Raw genomic sequence first — 20,075 nt, 5'->3', positions numbered from 1 at the left:
TACTGTATTGTACATCTAATAATGGTTAAAATGGTAAATATTGTTACATTTTATACGATAATAATAAAAAAGTATAACAATATTGGAAGAAACAGAAGTTGTTAAGTAAATGTTGTTCACATTTCAAAAAAGAAACTTCAGCATCTCACCGGGGCCAAAGATTAAGTTGTCAGCGAGGCCGGGCAGCTCTTACTGTCCTTGGCACTTCCTTCACCTGTTCCCTGCAAAGCCCTGATGGCTTCTTTCTTCAGGACTCGGCAGCCTGGGGTGGGAGGTGTCTGCGGGGGACACTGCCTGGCATGGCCTTGGGCCCCTCAGATCTCACAGCCAAGGGACTGAGCCCCAAACGTGAATGGAAAAGAAATACCCAGGAGGCTCTGACGGTCATCTGTGACCACCTCTCTCCCATCTCCCTCCCCCTGGCATCCACTCTGTCCTCATAAGACCGTAGTATCTCAGTGACAGCACCAAGGAAATGCTGAGCCAGGGGGGGAAATGTTAGAAGCTCAAGATTTCAGCTGACTTGGCAAACAAGCTCCTAAGAATGCTGAGAATCCCAAAGCTGCCGGGGGAGGAGGAGCCTCAGATGGAGGTCAGGTGTCTGCTTCTCACCCAGCAAAGCAAAATAATGTCCTCAGCAGCATCCCAAGGATGAACACATGCAGGCACACTCAGCACGAGACAAAGTAAGTGTGGGAGAGCAAGCAGCACGTCTCAATCCACTTGGATCCCGGAGGCCCTGTGGGTATGGAGGGATGCTCAGCCTTGGGCCCTGTGGGTATGGAGAAATGCTCAGCCTTGGGCCCAGAGAGGGTGAGTGACCTACCCTGATCACACAGCCAGAAGGTGAGATCCTACAGTCCAGCCCCTGGCGAGGTGCTGCCTCTAGGCACTGGGGGTGAGCCTTCCCATCTGCTCCCTGCCAAGTTGCCCCCGAGGGAGTAAAGGAAGAAGAGGGTGCAGTCATCTCCAGCCCAGCCCTCTGTTGTGGGGCCCTCCCGGTCTCACATCCTTGCTCTCTGACACGGCCCTACAGGTGTCCAGGGAGAGGGCTGGGGAGGTGCCACGCCAGGGGCAGAGCCACGACCTGGGCAGTGCCGGTAGTGAGGGGGAGGGGCGGCCCAAGCACAGAGCCTGAGGCCAAGCCCTGGCTGGCGCTGCCCACACCAGGCTGGGCTGCCAGGCGGACGCAGCGGCCCAGAGCCGCGTCACACACCCCAGAGTAGAGACAACTGAGCAGGGAGGGAGGGGCTGCGTGTGGCACCACCTCAGCAGAAGGGTATTTGGCAGCGGGCCTCCCAGGCTGTAAAATGTGCACGCCCTTTGAGAAAGAGGAGAGCTGCCCCTCACAGCGGGGCCTTGACCGTAAACACCTGCACGGATCATCAGCTCCAGGCAGGGCTCTCGGACTGTGACACATCAGGAAGACAACGCGCCCGCGGCGTGCAGACAGAACGTGAACTTCACGCCAGCCGCACACGGGCCGGACGTAGCTCCGCCCTGTGGCTTCCTTACCAGTTCCAGCTCACCTCACTCCGGTCCTCTCTTCTCCCCGGTGGGATGCATTGAGACACCCAGTCTTCGGATCTCCTGCGTCCCGACAGCATCCAGTACAGAGCAGAGCCGGCTTCAAGTCCTCCCCAGAGTCCGCCGCGTCCTTCCCCCACCCTCCCACCGAGGCCTCGACGGCTCCCCCTGGCGGCTCCCCCTGGCGTGTGCCCTGCCTCACTGCCATCAGCAACAACCCCAACTTGCTCAACCAAGCCAGGGCCGGGGGTCTTTGGCTAGAGTGCAGTGTCACCTTTAAACCCAGGTGACACACTCTTAATTTAGTCTAATAGACATATAGACACTCACATAGCGTGCGTAATGAGAGCAAAACACTGAACGTGATATAAATGCCCGTCGGCGGGGCTGGTTGAATACATTTTGACAGAGTGCTATGCAGCCATTCAAAAGGACGACGAAGAGCTGTATTTATTGATATAAAAGTTTACTGTCACATGATGGTCACATTATAGTATTAATATTAGGTGAAAGTAGTTTATGAAGCTTTAGGTACACTGCAAATGGCTGCAGGGCATGGTACTGCATCACCTCTAGATAATTCTGCTTTTATAAATATAAATATTCAACATTTCAGACTGAGAAAAAAGGCACAAAAATACACATAAAAACATTGACAGTTTCTTGGTTTGGGGATTATAAGTGTGTTTTTTCTCCCCTTACCTGCTTTTTAAATTTTTTAGCAATAGAAATGTTTTACTTTATTTAAGAAAAATTAAAGCTTCCCAGAGACAGTCTGGGCTGTCCTGGGAATGCAGTCGACAGCGTCCGGGGCGAGGGCAGAGGGGTCTGGCCGAGGCAGGCGAGCACCCGGGCAAGGGGTCATGGCTGGGCCCTGCAGGGTGGTGGGACGGAGCGGAGGATGCTGGCAGTGGGAGGGGGCGGTCCCCTGCCCTGGCTTCAGTGCCTGTCGGGTGAGGGTCTCGGTGGCACAGCAACTGGCTTCTCTCTCAGGGGTAGGCTCTGCCAGGTGCAGCCCAAGAGTGTAGCAGAAATAAAACAATCCCAGAGCCCCAAAGATGCCGCACGTCCCCACAGAGCAAGCTGCCAGGCGAACGGCACGTCTGCGTCCCCCTCTCCTCAGTGCTGCCTGGCACAGCCGAGCTTCATCCACCCTGTAAATCCCAGAAGAGACCCCACCCCACCCAGCCCTCCCACAGCTGAGGCTGCCTAGGGCCTGTTCTGTGAGGGGTGGGGGTGGCCCTACTGTGGGGGGAGCAGCCACTGTGCCTGGGCAGGAGGAGGGACCATCAGGGCCATCAGGGCCTTGGGTCTGCTTTGAAGCTGGCGGCCCACACCACACACCCCGCTGGCACAGGTGTTCCCCCAAAAGATAGGTCCACAGCCAATCCCCCTACCTGTGAATGTGACCTTATGTGGAAATAGGGTCTTTGCAGATATAATTGAGGATCTTGAGTGAGATCATCCTGGATTTGAGATGGGTTCTAGATCCAAGGACTGGGGTTCTTATAAGAGGGGAGGCGGCCATGTGAGGACAGGCAGATTGGAGAGTTGCAGCTACAAGCCGAGGGACGCCGAGGAGCGCAAGCAACCAGCAGAGGCCGGGAGAGAGGCCCAGAGCAGAACTCCGCCTCGGAGCCTCCAGGTGGAACCAGCCCTGCTGACCCTTTGATTTGGGGCTCTGCCCTCCAGAACTGCGAGAGAATCAACTTCTGCTGTTGGAAGCTGCTGAGTTTGTGGTGATTTGTTGCAGCAGCCCTAAAAAGTGGGTGTAGATCTGCCCACCCTGCACCTCGGGACCCCTGAGCAAGTCAGGAGCAATGAAGGACTCTTAGCACAGGCACGATGCTACTTTAATCTGCAGGGCGGCTCACTTGCCGGCCTCCCACCAGCAACGGCTCGCCCTTCCCCAATCCTTCAGAGGGGAACGGACGTGCCACAGCTGACCTTCACACACGAAGGGACTGGACAGGAAGAGTGACAGCCTGCTACTTCCTCGACCCAATAAAAGGAAATAGATTTGCCTCCTAACGTCAACGAGGCTTTGTGAAAACCAAATCTAAGCTAATCCAATGCATTCACTGAATTATTTAAGCAGCAAGTCAATATTTCTCATTGGCTTCATCCTATAAACCCAGCCACGCTAACAAAGGAAATGTTATTTAAATCCCAGGCAGAGAAAAGGACAAATCTAATATTTAACAAGGCAAGAAAAAACACAACCCTTCCCAGAAAATAAATCGTAGCCACACTTATTGCCAAGATCCAAAGAAAAAAGTTTATTTACAATAGAGAATTTTATTTGAAACATGCATTTTTTTTTAAAAACAAATCAGCAAATGCAGATCAAGTTTACACTCCTTAAGGCAAGAGTCCCTATGCACGCTGTACATGTTCATATTAAATCCAAAAGCTGCTCACCATGGAAACTTGTGTATAAAGGGCAAGGCCAAGGTCAGCAATTTGTCTTTTATTAGAGAATCAGACAATCTCCCTGATACAGGAACTCTGAGGTCAACTTGCTATGAATTATACTAGGAAAATGCAAACCAATAGCAAGAAGTTCTGATAGTCTCCTTAGTACTGCATACAATCAAATCAACTTTATTTAGAAAGGAAATACAGTAGTGCATACGAAAAAGTGAAAACTGAACCTGTCCACGTGATTGGAGGAACAGCAGTGTGCCGACGGTCATATTGCACGCAACAGTCAAGTCCAGACATTTGGTTCAGAGTTAGCTTTTCCCCATCTTGGCAATCAGTTCATCACAAATCTTGGTGAGCTCTTCTATCTCTTTATTCTGAAAGTGAAGTTAAGATAGAAGTTGCTGATGTTTGAAGTCTGGCCAATCAGAATGGATATCGGGCTTTTGGGAAAGATGGGGTCACTAAGTCACTTGGTGTGCCCAAAGTTATCTAAAGCAGTGAGGGAAATGACTTGGAACCAAACAACCTGAGGATACACCCCAGCTCTGGCTGTGTAACTTTGGGCAAGTTACACAACCTCTCTGAGCCTTGGTTTCCTTATCTCTAAAATGTAGATGATGGGGGATCAAAAACTACCTATCAGGTACAATGTCCTCTATTCTGGAGACGGTACACTAAAAGCCCTCACTTCACCACTATACAGTTCATCCCCATAACGAAAAAAAACACTTGTAGTTCCTAAATCTATTAAAGTAAAAGTAAATAAATAAATAAGATGTGATAACATCTGTCTTTCTGATAACTAAATGAGGTAAGAAATGTAAACAGGGACCAGCACAGAGGAGAGGATTAACTGGTACAGCTCGTCTCCCGTTATTTGCCTCTGAAGGATGTAATCAGAGGTGACAGGTGACAGTGGTCTGGGGTGAGCCCTTTGATGGCCATTTTGAGAAATGGCACAAGGAGGGTTGAGCAGTTCCACTTGGACGGGGTCACTGGCACTGTCTGGAGGATGCCAGACGGGTCGTGCTGTGGATACCAGGGTCACGGAGAGAGGCAGGAGCAGAAGCAAGGTGGCTTCAGGTGATCCTCATGCCATACCCTGGTGACCAACCACTCAGGGGACTCTTAAGGCTCAGCAAATTGTCTGAAATGGGGCTGCCTGTCTGGAAATACCCCCCTCAAGAACGCACGCAGGGAGGGGGCCTGGCCCTCGCTCACGGGACACTCCTGGGCTGAAGGAGCTTCTCATCCGGACACCCGGGGAGACAGTGTGCACAGTGGATGGAGCACCGGCTTCAAAATCAGGAAACCTGGGCATGTGGTAATGACCTCGGGAAGATGCCCCCATCCATGAAACTAGAGGACACTGGAGCCCCTGACACTGCCCACTTTCTGCATCAGCGGGTTGCTGCTGCCGGGGTCTGGTGGGTTCCCCGTCTACTCCCTAGTCAGCACGCTGGATGCAGAGTTCAAGTGCCACACCTGGTACACTCACTGTAGGTGCTTAATAAAACTTGAAGAATGAATGTTGAAATGAATGAAAATGGCAACAAACACCCTGCAGGCTGCAACTCCAGGAAAGGTGGAAGGGAAGCCAGTCTCAGGGTTAGCACTAAACTGGAGGGAGACGAGGGTATGCTCGTGACCCACAAACTTGACCTTGGGAGTGGCAGTGGGCCAGGGACGCTAGGAGGCTGCCCTGTCCTGATACCTTCTGCTCCAGCGTCCTCTCCAGGGCGTCCACTCGCAGCTGCTCCTTCCGCAGGCTGGCCTGGTGGGCGGCCTGCTCCTGCTGGGCCTTGCCTCGGACCTGGGCGATCTCAGCATTGGCCCTGGCGGGAACAGGGAGCCCCAAAATTATCACCCTTCCTTGTAGGTTGCCGGAGGCCCCTGCCGCCTCCCAACTCCGGGAGGGACAATGGTCTGGTCTGGTCCCAGCTCCCACCAACTGGAGCCAGAGCGCAGAGGCCCAGGAGAACCCTCGCACCCAACTCCACTCCGTGATGCCAAGGTGCCTGGGCACCCTGCACATCACAGCGTGCGTCCTCCACTCATCGAGATGATGCCGAGAGTGTGCCCTCCGCACGAGTCTTATCAAAAACCGCAAACGGATTGCCCACCCTTTCCAAGCCAGCGTCAGGGGTGCCTGTGGAGCTCCCAGCCCGCCTGGGCAGGGGCTGCCGAGTGGCCCGTGGGAGCAGAACCCGGTCGCTTTACCTGTCCAGTTTCTCCTCTGCGTGCACCTTCAGGGCCTGGTACCTCTGCTCCTCTTTCTTCACTCGGGACAGGTACTCCTGCGCACATCTCTTCAGCACCTCTTCATTCTGACACCAGAGAGGAGGCTGAGTCCATGACGAGAAAGGCCCAGGAGTGCTGGGAACCCCAAGAACTCTCGGACGCAGGTTTAACCCCAGGCAGCCACGTCTGCCTCCCGGCCTTCCAGGACCCCGCTTCATGGGTGGCTCACGATGGACTTTAGAACCCCTAACCCCTGCCTTGGGGCTCCCCATGATCTCTCCCAACCTGCTCCCCCTTCTCCACCCCACACGCCCAGCCTCCTGCTCTGCGCCGCCAGCCACACCCACCTTGCGGAAGCCTTCCAGGACCTCCTTCATCTTCTCATATCGCCTGAAAAGGTCGGCCAGAGACTTCTCCACGGAGTTCAGGTCAGCCAGGGCTTGCTCCTTCTCCAGGACCAGCTGCTGCACCGTCTGGTGGGAGACCGACTTCTCCCTCTGTTCGTCCTCTGGTAGAGACACAAGGAGCCAGAGGATGGAGCCCACGACGTCAGAACTGGGTCTCTGGGGCCAGCAGAGGCCTCAGACGCAAGTCAGCCTGACCAGCGGGGACATCACAAACCCGGCTTTTCCTAGGGACGGACCCACACCCGGAGCCCTCCCAGACTCTCTCTGAAGGAACGAAACCCATGGCCCTGGCATCCCAGACCTGGGCTGTGCAGTCTCACATGGGGTAGAAATTAGCCAACAGTCTTTAACCTGATCAATGTAGCCCCCAGGGATTCTATGTGGTTGCTGACAGCAAACAGATGGGTCCACAAAGTGAAAAGGAAGACAGCATCACTGCATTTTGTGTTGGGGCGAGATTGAAGGGTGCTGGGGTCTGGCCTGTGCATGGTGGGCCTGCCTACGAATTATCGAGACAGCAGGTCTTCAGAAATCCTTAAAACACCCGGAAATCCAAAGCCCACAAAACTGTCTCCTCTGAAATTCTATTATATTTCACACAGAAACTGACAGCTTCTTTGATACGGCAAGTGTCTTAACTCCAAGAAACGTGGAGCTATTCCTGTCAAAGTGAGTTTCTCCGTGATGTGCCAAAGAATGAAATTTTGGCCCAGTTCAGAGCGGCTCTGTCCTCTACCCCACCTCTCTGGCCCTTGGCCAGCCCAAGCGAATAATCTGCCCCAGATGTCTAGAAAAATCACTTCCATATTTATGGAAAAGGCTTTCTCTGACTACATGAAACAGCCCCCCTACCACATGGCGCCCTCTGTACTGATTCATCCCCGGCCCAGGTGGGCCAGGTGGGCCAGGTGAGCGAGGAATCATCTGCTCTCTTGGTGACAGCAGAGTGTGGAAGGGAGAGGGCCCCATTCAGAGCTCCTGGGGAGGGGGCTCAGCAGACCTTTCTGTCACCTGGAGGGGCTGCCTGCTGCCAGGTACTGACTCCGAGGGCTGGCTGCCATAGGACTGACCACATCTGGAAATTGCCGTCACAAGAACAGCAGCAGCGGTGCTCACGGGGCCTGCCATGTGTCGGGGCCATGCCGCCCCTAAGCCAGCACCCAGCAGCCAGCCTGAGCTCCCCGAAGTGCAGACCAGGCCACCCCACTCCTGCGTGGGAACGAAATCCAAACCCTCGCCCACCTGCTTGCCCTCTATCCTCCCTGGCCGCTCCGCTCCAGCCACCAACGCCCCTGTAGTCCTGCCCCAGGGCTTCCTGGGGATCCCTGACATCCACTCAGGTCTCCGATCCCACGTCACCCCCCCAGAATGCTTCATCTCCATTCTGTCTAGTCCTTTCTTTCCCCGCTCAGGCAGTAGCCACCCTTATATCAGATGTGCCCGTGCAAGTGTGCGTGTCGGCTACTCAGCTCACTGACGAGGGCAGACGCCGGAGTCTGCTCTGTCCAGTGCTCTGCCCCAGGGCCTAGGACAGCGCCCTGCACACCGGATGCCTCCGTACGAGTCCGTGCAATGAATGAACGACTGAAGCCTCACGACCACCCCGGGTCGGGGGGCGGGGGGTCTTCTCATCCCCATTTAGGAGAAGCAAAGCATGGAAGGTTTGAGAAGCCGTCACTGTCCACTGAGGAATTGGCAGAGGCCAAACCCAAAGCCGTTGCGGCAACCACATCTCCACATGGGCCTCTTGTAGTGACAGACCTTGAAGGACGCGGCTCCCTTAGCAGCAGGGAGATTTTGCCACGGGTTCTTTTCCCTTGGCTTCCAGACACAATAGATCAGCACCTTGCTGTCCCCTGGAGTCAGGCACATTCTTACCGTGTGGTGTGCTGGGGGCCACATTCCGGGTGTTAGCTCCGGCCCTGACATAAGCTTGCTCAAAAGTCCTGACCTCCCAGGGCCCCAGGGCCTCATTTCCAAAAGTTCTCACATGTGAGTGTGCGCCCGATTCAGCTGGAGAACCCCGCAGGTTCCGATTCAGTAGGTCTGGGGTGGGGCGGAGAATCTGCATCTGTGACAAGCTCCCCAGTGATGCAGGCAGATGCTACAGGTCCAGGGACACTGCCTGGAGACCCACGGCCTAGAAGATGCCTAATGTCCCCCCCAGCCCTGCCCACGTGATCACAGGACTCCCAAGAGCTCTCACTACCAGCAGCTTGGAGCTGCCCAGGGCAGTGGCTAAGAGGCACCAGAGCCGACTGCCCGGGTCTGAATCCTGTCTCTGACACTTCCCAGCTGTGCGACACTGAGCAGGGTTTTTAAACTCTGTCTCAGCCTCCTCACCCGAGATAGAGGACAACAGTATTCATATCTCACAGCATTTGGGGGAAGATTAAATGACAGTATATAAAGCCCTAGACACCTAGGAAATGCCCAATATCAGTGACCCATTAGCAACAACAGCATCACTGTCCATAATGAACCCCACGACAGTCTCCCCTGAATCGGTATGACAGTGTGTCACAGTGACTAGTGAAGGGGAGGTTTTTAACACACAGAGAGATAAGAGTTACCAGCAATCTGCTTGCTCCACCTAGACTCCTAAAAGAAAGGGCGTTTCAAAGTCTCACTAGTAATCAAATGCTTGTTTTTATTCTTTGAATTTTAGCTGCTTCCTCAGTTCCCAGAACGCTGCACAATATACATTCTGGGCTGATTGGAGCCCACGTATACATTTCACTTGGCTTGGCAAAGGAGCCATTTATCAAACCAAGTTCATCTGATTTCCTGGACCCAAGACTTTGCTCAGGTTTCCTTTCCTCCTGCCCCAACCCTTTTAAAAGTAGAATTGCCCAGTTCCCAGGAGACTGAGGAGGCAAGAATGCTTCACAAATCTTTTCGTGAATGACAAACGCAGTTAGGTTCTTCAAACCAGGAAATCAGCCTTAAACCAAAGGCAGTCTAGACTTGACAACAAAACAATGCCCCTGAAGACTTTTCTGGCTTTTCAGGCAAAACATCATTAAATCGCATGGGAAATGCAGCAAATACACAGAAGCAAAAAGAACAAAAAAAAGAAAAACAAACAAACAAATGAGGGTTGCAATGGGCAGGTATCGGATTAGGGGAAAGCGTTTACTTACCAGGCTTGCCTGTTTGTTTTGCAAGCAAAGGGCAAGCAGCAACAGAAAATGGAAGCAAAACAGATAATCAGGGCAGTTGTTAGGAAAGCAGAAAAAAATCAATTGCAACAACCTGGAATGCAGAAAGCACAGAAGTCTCTTTTTGTTCTGAATGCTAAATAAATCAATATTTCAGCTTAATAAGACATATTCTCTTTAGTAACCTTTGGTGAGAATGAATGATAATGGCAAGATGATGACACCCTGGTGTGGAGCATCTGTGAACGTCGTGTGGAAGCCCCGGAGCCAGGAAGAGCTAGCAGGTGTCGGAGGGACTGGTTTCACTTCAGGACACTATCACGTTCACTCTGGTCCTGCCTGAGCTCTCCGGGCCTGAGTTCCCACTTCCATAAAGGATGCTGCTTAGGTGCGTGCAAATAGGGAGAGAAGCAGCCTGGTTCCATGTATGGAGAGACTCAGACCTGCCCAGAGAGAAGCCACGTCCTGCCCACAGCTACCCCAAGTCCCAGCCATGCCTCAGCCCTCTGCTGTCTTCCACAAGGACAGAAGGACCTTGAAATCTACGGTGGCCTTAATCAATGACCTGCAACACCGACTGAGGATGACAACCACAGACCCACCACCCTTCTGATGAGAAAAGCTCTGGAAAAGTGGATGACGAAGAGGATGATGAATGGGTGAGTGAGGAACAGACGCACAGTGAGATCCCTTCCTGCGTGACAATGCTGCTCCAGGCGGGGCTGCTGGTCCACCTGGCCACCCGAGAGTGCACCCCAGGACAGGAAAATGCCCAAAGGGGCTGCACCCACACTTCCGACTGCCTAGGATGAACATGTCCCAACTGCTCTCACCTACAAATATTCTCCGAGGAAAGTCTGAGAGTCAAGTAATCTTTCTGTCACGACAAGCACAGGCCACTTATGCCAACTAGAGAGGTTCTCACACTTTTAATTCTCAAGAGGGAACATCTGTTTATATCAACGTTGCCAGCTGAGCAATGACAGATGGCTCTGGGCAGCCTTCTCTCCGAGCAAAAGCTCCCAGCCTTTCCCTCCACTTCAGCGTTTGCTGAAATGTCAGCATCAAGGGCAAAAATAACAATATACGGCTCTGAGATGGAGCAGGAGGTTTCCAGATGAGCCATGGTAGGCCTGAGTGATGTTGTGACATTCCAAGGCTCCAAGGAGGCCAAAAGTTTGTGCTCCACTTGCCAAATATTGCATATTGCAAGATGTAAATCCTTCATCCTGAACATTTTTACCAGCATTTTCAACTCCAGGAGTTTAAAATTTTTTAAAAATCTCATCCATGTGTTCATAAATTTTTATAAACAATTTAATAAAGAAATTTCATTTTGACGGAAAGCAGGCACCATGAAGCTGAACCTCAGAAACACCTGAATGGGCTTCTCCTGGAGCTCTGGGTGGAATGGGCTTTATTATAATAAATCAAAACAAAAGCTCCTTTGGGTGGAAAGCACTCAACTGTTGGCCTCTTCACTGTTCTCCACGCTACTGTTACATTCATCTCGGGACAAGCCAGAGGTGTGATATGACTCATACATCCAAACGTTTGAGAGACAGGCCACGTATGAGCACAGTGTCGAGCTTGGACACACAAACTATGGTTTGCAGTGACCTGGAGTTTTTACTCCATCTATCCTTGGGACAAAAGGATTTTTAAAAAACTGATTATCATGAACCCTAAGCAAATAAATAGACAGACAGATGGATAAACAAGCAATCTTCCCTTCCAAGAATCATAATAACATCATTTCTGAATAGTGATCACTGGCATAAAACCTTGGGCTTGGAACTTCTGCAAAGATCTTTCTCGTTATTAAAAAAAAAAAAAAGAAAAAAGCAAAGAAAAGAAAAAGAAAAAGAAAAAGAAAAAAAAAGGCCTAGGTGTGGGAAACGAATAACTTGAGATCTTTTTTTTTTTTATTGTGGGCCAAAGCAATCTGTCAGTACTGGCTGCCAGGGGTGCTGTGTTAAGATGGATTCTGAGGCAGTGTCCAACCTCAGTGAGAAACAGTGCTGTGACTCAGGAATAGGGTCTGCTGCAGTCACAGGAGGAGGGGGCCGGGCAATCACCCCGTGGTCCACCATCCTTGGCCCAGACCCTCACGTAAAGGCTGAGTGAAGTATTTTGTCCCTTGAGTCTAAACTAAATTAGGGACTAGGGATTTGATTCCTACTCTCTCATAAGCAAAAAAAGGCCCCCAAACATCCCAGGAACCAGCCCAAATCTCTTTGCCCATGAGATGGACAGTCCTTGGCCGGCTCAAATGGTAGCTACCGAGCTCACTGCCATGGTTTCCCGTAGCACGGATAATGTCACAGCACATGCCAGCAGGTGTTCCCAGGCGGTCCCGGGCTCTGTGCCCTGGAGCAAGGTCCCGTTGCTGAGATGCTTTGGCTCCTCCCTGAAGGACGTCGTGCTCTATAGGAGCCCGCCTGAGCCTCCCATCTTCCAGGGCCTCCCCACGATCTAGAAACGTCAGGGAAGGCCTAAGGACACCCACCTATCATCTGAGCGATGGTCTTCTCATACTCGGCCACTATTTTCCTGTAAGAGAAGTAAAAACACGTTGGAGCCATGACAGTAGGAGGGGTTTCATCCTCACACAGGGGCCCAGTGCTGGACATATAGGGCCTGACCAGTGTCCAGCGGGACAGGCCTCATCTGTTAAGGTTGGGCTCACTCTTCCAGGGTCACCTCCACCCTCAGCCCTCTCCCTGTGCACCTAAATAGGTTCATTTTCCTAGTGTGCGGCTCTGAACACACCACCCCCCCGCAAGATCTTCAACATCCCCCACTGCCCACTAAGGGAAAAATAAGGCCAAACCTACAGCCCCACCAGTGTCTGGGCCCAGCCACCCTCATCAGTCTTACATCTTTCCATGCCATCTCATGAGCAGAGTGGCTCAGTGAGAAAACATGATTTCGTGTTTGCTCTGGGCTTTCTCACCCCCATGTCTTTGCTCATGTGGTTCACCTCCCCTCTGTATTTCTACCCCTCACAGTCTGTTTTTCAAGGTCCACTTCAAATGCTCTCTCCTCCAGAAAGCCTTCCCTGATTTCTCCTAGGAACTCCATAACATTTTATCTGCATCTTCTTTTTTTTTTTTTTGAGACAGAGTCTCACTTTGTTGCCCAGGCTAGAGTGAGTGCCGTGGCGTCAGCTTAGCTCACAGCAACCTCAGACTCCGCGGCTTAAGCGATCCTACTGCCTCAGCCTCCCGAGTAGCTGGGACTACAGGCATGCGCCACTATGCCCAGCTAACTTTTTCTATATAGATTTTTAGTTGTCCATATAATGTCTTTCTATTTTTAGTAGAGACGGGGTCTCGCTCAGGCTGGTCTCGAACTTCTGATCTTGAGCAATCCACCCGCCTCGGCCTCCCAGAGTGCTAGGATTACAGGCGTGAGCCACCGCGCCCGGCCTATCTGCATCTTCTTTCAAAGCATCTCATACATCTGGCATCACTGAACATGAGTCTTATCTCCTACTGGAGTAGAAGCTCCTCAAGGCCCAGAGGCCACTTCTCATTTGCGTTCACAGAGCAGGGGATGGGCCTGAAGTAGCACTTCTTGGGTAGCCTCAATAAACAGTAGCTGCACAAAAGCACTAAGATCTCCTGCTTGGAGTACTGCCTCACAGCTGCCCCCAAGCGAAAGGACCGACATGTGAAGAAGCCCTCCCTCCAAGGCCAATCTTCTGGAAAAAACCTCTCAAACAGACTAAGGGTTTCATCTGCGTTATCCAATAATCATTCCCTACAAGAGAACCAAGAGCTGCTCACTGCCAGAGATCCAGGACCCTGATGACAGAGGACTACAAAGTCCCCCGGGTCAGGGTGTCTGGGCTGCAGCCAATGTGCCTCTCCTAGCTGTGTGGCCCCGGGCAAGTTGTTCACAGGTGCTGGGGGACTCTGCTGGCTCCTTGGCACAGTGACCTGAGGCCTTGGGGCCACGTGTGGCCTTCTGGATCCTTGACTGTGGCCTTTTGACTGAATCCAAATTTTACAAAACTTATTAAAAGGCCGTAGGTTCCCCACCCCTGCGTGACGTTCAGGGCTGTGGGGGGAATTCAGTGAGGGTAAAAGGGAAACAAAAGCGGAGCACTCTGCAAAGCCCAGAGGCTGCACAGCTGCTGGGTGTCTGTCCCTGGCTTCCCAAGCTTGGTCTCAAAGGCAGAGCGACTCACCCAAGGACAGACTCACAGCAAGAAAGGTAACCACGACATGAGCCCACTTGGGTTCTTCCCGAATCCTACACAGAACACTTCCGTGTTTTCTGTGATTAAACACCTCCCCGCATCCCATAACCACGAAACCATGATGGATCTTTGAGGCTGCCTTATCTAACCCATCACTGCCGAGGAAACAGAGGGAAAGGGCGTGTCCTTCCAGAAGTGCAGGGAGACCAGGGGCCTGCAAGTGCTTTGGCTGTGCTGTCTTCCCACTTTACCCTCATAGTGACCCTGCGAGGAGGCGCCCACTGTCCCCAGCAGTACTACTGATGGGGACACTGGGGCATCAGGTGCTTCAGAAACTGTTCCAGGATCCCGGGGCTACTGAGTGGCACAGCTAGGATGTGAATCCAGGCATCAGACTCTGGAGACTTTGTACATAACCCTATGCTCTGCTGCCTTGAGGCACTGCTATTTACCCGCATTTTGCAGACAAGGAAAGTGAGGCACACAGTTAAGTAACATGCCCAAAGCAGCTGGGAAGCAATGCCTGACTTTCACCTGGTCTGGCTCCAGAGGCCAACAAATGCCAGTGCAGCTGAACTAGCTGGTGACATCTTAAAATTCTACCACATCCCTTAGTTCACAGCACTCCCTGGGCCCCCATGGGCACAACTTCTCCCAGGGAGGCCGAAGGAATCAGAGACAGAACTTCCGACCTTCCCAGGATGGCCTATCTCATTTTCAGTGCAGGTAAAAAACTAGAGCCATCCATCCCTCCAAAATAAGAGAGAAAAGAAAGAGGTCTAAAAATAATGCCACTGCAGGACTTCGATTTGAATGTGAAACAGCACACTCCAAGATTAACCTCCAGAAGCAGTCGCAGGAAAGCGTCAGCAGAAAGAAGGAACTAACAGGAGAGCTTTCAGGAAGATACTACTGTGACCTAGAAAATAGGGGCTATGATCACCTAATACCTACTTAAAATGGTAGCCAGGAATGCAACTGATTTCAGTAACAAAGTAGCACCCACCATTATACTTAAGTGCACTAGTATGTGGTGGCTACTGTGTTTCTATTACAATATACAACAAATGAAAATAAACATTTAAGCAAAAGTCAGGAAACATTCTAAACGTTCATCCACTGAGACTGGTTCAATTAATTATGTTAGATCTGTACCACGGACCATTAAGCACCTGTTAAACACAAGGAGGTAGAGATGCATGAAATATGTCCAAGATACTCTGGTAAGTTAAAAAAAGAGTATAGAATTATGTCTACTGCACTTCCTCATTCATTTGGGAGGGAAAGGGAGGCTGTAGAGATAGATACATTCACACATTTGTGATGACAAGTGGAAAATTCTTATAAGGATCCACCAGAAACGGGACAGCAGTTATCTGTGGGTTATGGGACAGGAGGCTGGGCAGGGAGGGGTCTGTTTTGCATCATACGTATATTTCTTTGAATGCATTCTTTAACTCATGTGCATGCTATCTTAATAATAATAGTAATACACTAAAAATATTTTTGTAGAAATATGAGCCCATGTCATAAAGAAAAGAGGGCTTCTTCTATAGCAGACGCATTCCTCGGACCGCGCCAGCTCCGGCATCATCAAGCCACAGGTGAGCATCCCCCAGGCACCAGGGTGGCCGAGCACCACAACTGACCTCATTTCCATCACTTCCCGCCTGCTTTCTTCATATTTGTCTTTCCACTCTGTCACCTCTCTCTCCTTCGTTATGATCTAGTGTCGGGGAGAAGAAGAGAAAGGTTAACCCCAAAGGAGTGGATCTGGATCTGAGCGATCCACAGACCAAGACCAGGAGACGGGGAATAAATGTGGAATTAAAACTTCCCACGCCAAACCACAGTTACATTCAGAGAACCTGCCTGCGCGTGAGAAGGAAATAAGCCAGATACCAGACTTTCCCAGTGCCCCCTGGGGAGCAAATGAAAGGAGCATGCTTTTTGTTATGAATTCATTAAACAATGGTGCCTGGGAAGATCAAAGCCCAGGGTTTGCCACACATTTTTGCCTGCACTGCTCAGAGAAGAAAGTCTGTCTCCAAAGACACTGGCTTTGTGGACCACATATATGTATTTATGTATAAGGGCAGGAATAGGCTCCTTTCCCGGGGAGACCAAGCCACGTGCCACGATACCTCTGCCCGGGCCATCTGGAGTGCGGAGTCCAAGTCGGGCTGCGGGAACAGGAGGCCCGCAGGTTTCTCCACCTCAGCGGTCCCGATGCGGGAGTACAGGGCTGTTTTGGAGATGGAGACATCTGTTGGGTGAGCCGCCTCTCTCTGTGGAATGATTTTTTAATTAAAAAAAAAAAAAGGGGGGGTTAACATTAACCATAGGACAAAGAGGACAGCATTCATCTTCTCATGAATGGGTTGGCTGTATGGTTTTGAAACGGAGAACATCAAAGTATGAGAAAATGCAGAGACTCATGAACAGGGGAGTGCCAGGTTGAATCTGCGGAGATCTATCACCTTGCACCTGTGCCGCACACAAAGGGGCTCACGGCGGAGGCCCCCGTGAGCCCCTGCAGTCAGGCGCGGCGGCGCCTGCGTATCACTGCCATTTATCACACGCCGAGCCACTCAGGCGTAGCGCCTAAGAACCAAGGTCGCTATCCAGAAGGCTCCACTTCCAAAATAAAATCTTGACGGTGAACAATGTTGAATTCCAGTCTACTTTTGGCTAGTTTTGAATAACCACAGATTTGATCAGTTTTGTGAGACTGCCCACATTTCAATTTTGGGGGAGTTTGTTTAGCTCCATTTGAAAGGATGTGATTCACACAACGCTTAAGGCTTTCTGTGGCTGTTAACCAAATGTCACCTTCAGCGAGCTAAGAGTTTCTGGATGTGAAGAATTACGTTGCCCTTAAGTCTGTTACATCAATGGAAAAATTTAAAGCTGGGTAATCACACAATATCCACATAGCCGATCAGACCCTCAGCAAGCAGTACACAATCCACCGTCCCCCCCACCCCACCAACATTGGTCTGAGGCTCTACAGCCTTTTGTAGAGGACACTACCTAGCTGGGGTGAGGAGGGGTCTGTGGTCATTCTCTCCCTTGCACAAAATGCTGAGCAATTTGCCACGCAGCTGAAATGCAGGGTTAGGAGCACCGTCAACCAGCACAGCCGGGCTGTCAGCCTACTTCTACCACAAAAGGAACATCAAACCAACCGCACTCTCAGTCCTATGCATTAACCTCGGGGCGCTGCCATGGTTGCCAAGGTGAACCTCTACCCTCATTACTAGAGTCCAAATCAATGGGCGGCAACAGTGTCTAACAGGCAGGGTGGGACTGCTTCCTGGAAAATCATGAGAATAAATTCAGTGGTGAACAGAACACCACTGCGTAGCAGAAAGAGATTTGAGGAAAGCGTGATGAGGACTTAGGGCAGCAGCTTCAAGAGCCGACAGTAACCGGGAACGGTGCACCTGAAGACACTCAGCAGAATTTCTCTCTTCAGTGACAGGAACAGGTATGCTGACCCTACTACAGCATCAGGGGAAATGAACTTGAGGTGGAGATAGCTTAGGAAACGCAGGGAGAAGTTTAATGGATAGGACCAGAGATGACTGGGTTAGCAATAGTTAGTTGTATACATGCAAGGTGAACTACATGGTTTAGGTTGTCCTGGAAGAGAACTTAGATTGCTTGGAGTTCACTGCCCTGCGTGGCCTTGAGCACTCAGGCTGACCCTGAGGAGGGACCCAAATGATCCGCCAGCCAGAGACGGGAGTGCACAGCCCCCTTCAACCAGACCCCGGAGATTCGCTGATGTGAACACAGGGTATCACACGCTTCTCAGCCTCAGGCCCTCAAGCAGCCTCTGTTTACAGGACACTGGACCAGAAAGAACACAGGTCCACAGCCCTGAGCAGAAGGACACCACAGTCCACAGGGCCAGAGCCCCTCGTACATGATCTCTGCTGTTTGGAAACGGTTTTCACAGTTCATCTGACAGGGAACTTCTCGGGAAGTAGCTGGAAAATTACACTGAGAGATGGAGACTCAATATTTGTCCTTTGGAGAAAATTCATAACCACAAAATTCTGAAAAAGATTTTTAAAAAAAAAACCTGTTCCTATCACTCTTAAAGTAAATGTGTTCTTCAAAAAGTGAGAACAAGAAAATCTCAAAATGAGAAGAAAATTAGACACCATCAAATTCAGCCTGGTCCTTCTGAAGATGAAAAAAACAGAAGATCTGAGAGATTTGGCCAAAAGTTCTCCCAGAATAAGATTCAGTTCTGACCCAAGATCAGCTGGCTCCCTGCAGTGCAAAAGAAAACAGATTTAATTAAAGCTAACTTTATCATACTGGGCAGAAACTGAATATGACCAAGGAAGGAATTAATGCTCTTTAAGCTGCCCAGAGTTCTTTGTAAAACAAGAAAGGGAATGAAAAAGTCAATAAAATACTGAGCCTTCTAAGTGAATGCAAGCGGACACCACCCTATAGAGCAATTCGCTGTTCCCTCCACCCAGGCCACCTGGTGTTTTCAATAAAGAAACAGATGACTTCAGAACCCACTTGAATTACTGCCTGAGTGTCTGCGTGTTAATGAAATTCATTGCACACAGCCTGGTTTTTTCTTACAACCAAGAATTGTTAACTGAAATTAATAGGTTTGTCTCTCCCTGATATTTTAAGATCAGATATTTTTAGATTAAGCTTTATTTCTCTCACATAATCCCCCACTTGCTACTTTCCAGGGGCAACAAAAGCCACTAGAATCACAAATTGAAATGTACAACGGCCACAATCCAGAAAGCATGGGACTTGCAACCAACTTCCAACCTCCAGCTCACTCCTTACGTCCTGGGTTCCGCCAGAGCCCCTGGCCACCGTCACCCCCTTCAGCCATGCAGGCCTGTGCCTGGGGTCCTTCTGGCTGTCAGCTAGGGGCTGAGCACTGTGGCAGGATTCCTGTCCCCAGGAGCCGTCAGAGGCCACCTCTGGGGGGTGCACCTGCAGATTCGAGGCTGGGAGAGCTGGGCCAGGGGGCCACAGAGGGGTGAGGACCGGGAGTCTTGGTTAGCTGGGGAGACAACAGCCACATAGGCTAAGGCCACGGGGCATGGACACAGGCTAGGTGCATGGGGGGATGTCCGAGCCATGTGCCGCCATCTGGGAAGGAGAGTGGGTGCCGCCCTGTCCCAACATAGGTGCCCAAGCCCAGGAGCCGCAAACAGGGGAAGGTACCCAGCACTGTGCCCTCTCAGGGAAGGCCCCACCACACACCGCCTGGCTGCTCCTTCCCACCACACAGCCCCAGTCCAGACCCGGCCTCACAGTCCTCAGCGGCCTCTGGGCAATGGCCACAGATTCTCCAGATGGTCAAACATGCGGATGCTCAGGAGCTGGTCCCCTGCCACTCTTCTCGGGCTGTTGTCATGGCTTTCAGGCATCAGGTGGCCCTTGTTTTGAACCACCATTAAATGGGGGAGGGGGATAGGGAGACACAGAATGTGGTGACAGGCTGCTCGCCAACAACACAGGTTGCCCCGGCCCCAACTCCTTCTCCCACTCATGTAAAATCTAGGCGTCCGCCCCTCCTAAGCCAGGACTCACAGAAGAGTCAGATGCTGGGGGCTCACACCACTCTCCCTCCCAGGGTGCCTGTTGCTAGGACTTGCTCCCTTCCCAAAGCCTGTTCGTGTGACCTCATGCCCCAGTCTGCGTATTGGGTCCCTGGCATCCAGAAAGGCCAGCAGCTTCAGGGATCACAACCAGCATCTGTTACACGCATGAGTTAACTGCTGTTCGGGGTCTTATCCAACCTGGAGAGTGTCAAATTCATCCTGGTTAGTCTCACCCCAGGAGGACACAAGCAACCAAACTCAGTGTGTCTGGAAGCACGTGGAAGGCAAGTGACAATGAGGCTGTAGCCTGACACCCCTGCCCCTATGGACTTTTCCTCATTTCTAACATCTAGCTAGACGGAGAAAATCCCGCTGTAGTTCCTAGAAGGCCGACCGGGCTCTCTGTCAGTCTAAAGAGAAATGCAAGTAGAAGCTGCTCTAAAGAGCAATGGGCAACCCCCCCACCTCTTTTTCATGCTGGTTTTCATCCCGTCTATAGGATACTTTT

At 51.3% G+C, this 20,075-nt stretch overlaps 1 protein-coding gene across 7 annotated transcripts in view; it reads right to left on the bottom strand.

Annotated features, from left to right (window-relative positions):
• Window positions 1-3,782: 3,782 nt before the first annotated feature.
• The window catches only part of TACC2 (transforming acidic coiled-coil containing protein 2), a 78,274-nt gene continuing 61,981 nt past the window's right edge, over window positions 3,783-20,075 (bottom strand). For 4 of the 7 annotated variants that reach the window (XM_069461146.1, XM_069461147.1, XM_069461149.1 and 1 more), the window contains 7 exons: window positions 16,115-16,258; window positions 15,620-15,696; window positions 12,273-12,316; window positions 6,543-6,703; window positions 6,175-6,281; window positions 5,669-5,789; window positions 3,793-4,328 (listed from right to left, as the gene is read on the bottom strand). In XM_069461146.1, coding sequence (XP_069317247.1) covers window positions 4,263-4,328; window positions 5,669-5,789; window positions 6,175-6,281; window positions 6,543-6,703; window positions 12,273-12,316; window positions 15,620-15,696; window positions 16,115-16,258 — 720 coding nt within the window. In that variant the 3' untranslated portion in view covers window positions 3,793-4,262. Of the gene's footprint in view, window positions 4,329-5,668; window positions 5,790-6,174; window positions 6,282-6,542; window positions 6,704-12,272; window positions 12,317-15,619; window positions 15,697-16,114; window positions 16,259-20,075 lie in introns of all 7 variants that reach the window. The other 3 variants (XM_069461143.1, XM_069461142.1, XM_069461145.1) reach the window with 1 other exon arrangement.

This window comes from Eulemur rufifrons, chromosome 28 (assembly GCF_041146395.1).
Source record: "Eulemur rufifrons isolate Redbay chromosome 28, OSU_ERuf_1, whole genome shotgun sequence".
Taxonomy (NCBI): Eukaryota; Metazoa; Chordata; class Mammalia; order Primates; family Lemuridae; genus Eulemur; species Eulemur rufifrons.
The sequence above is the reverse complement of the archived record's forward strand: the minus strand, read 5'-3'. Positions and strand labels throughout refer to the sequence as shown.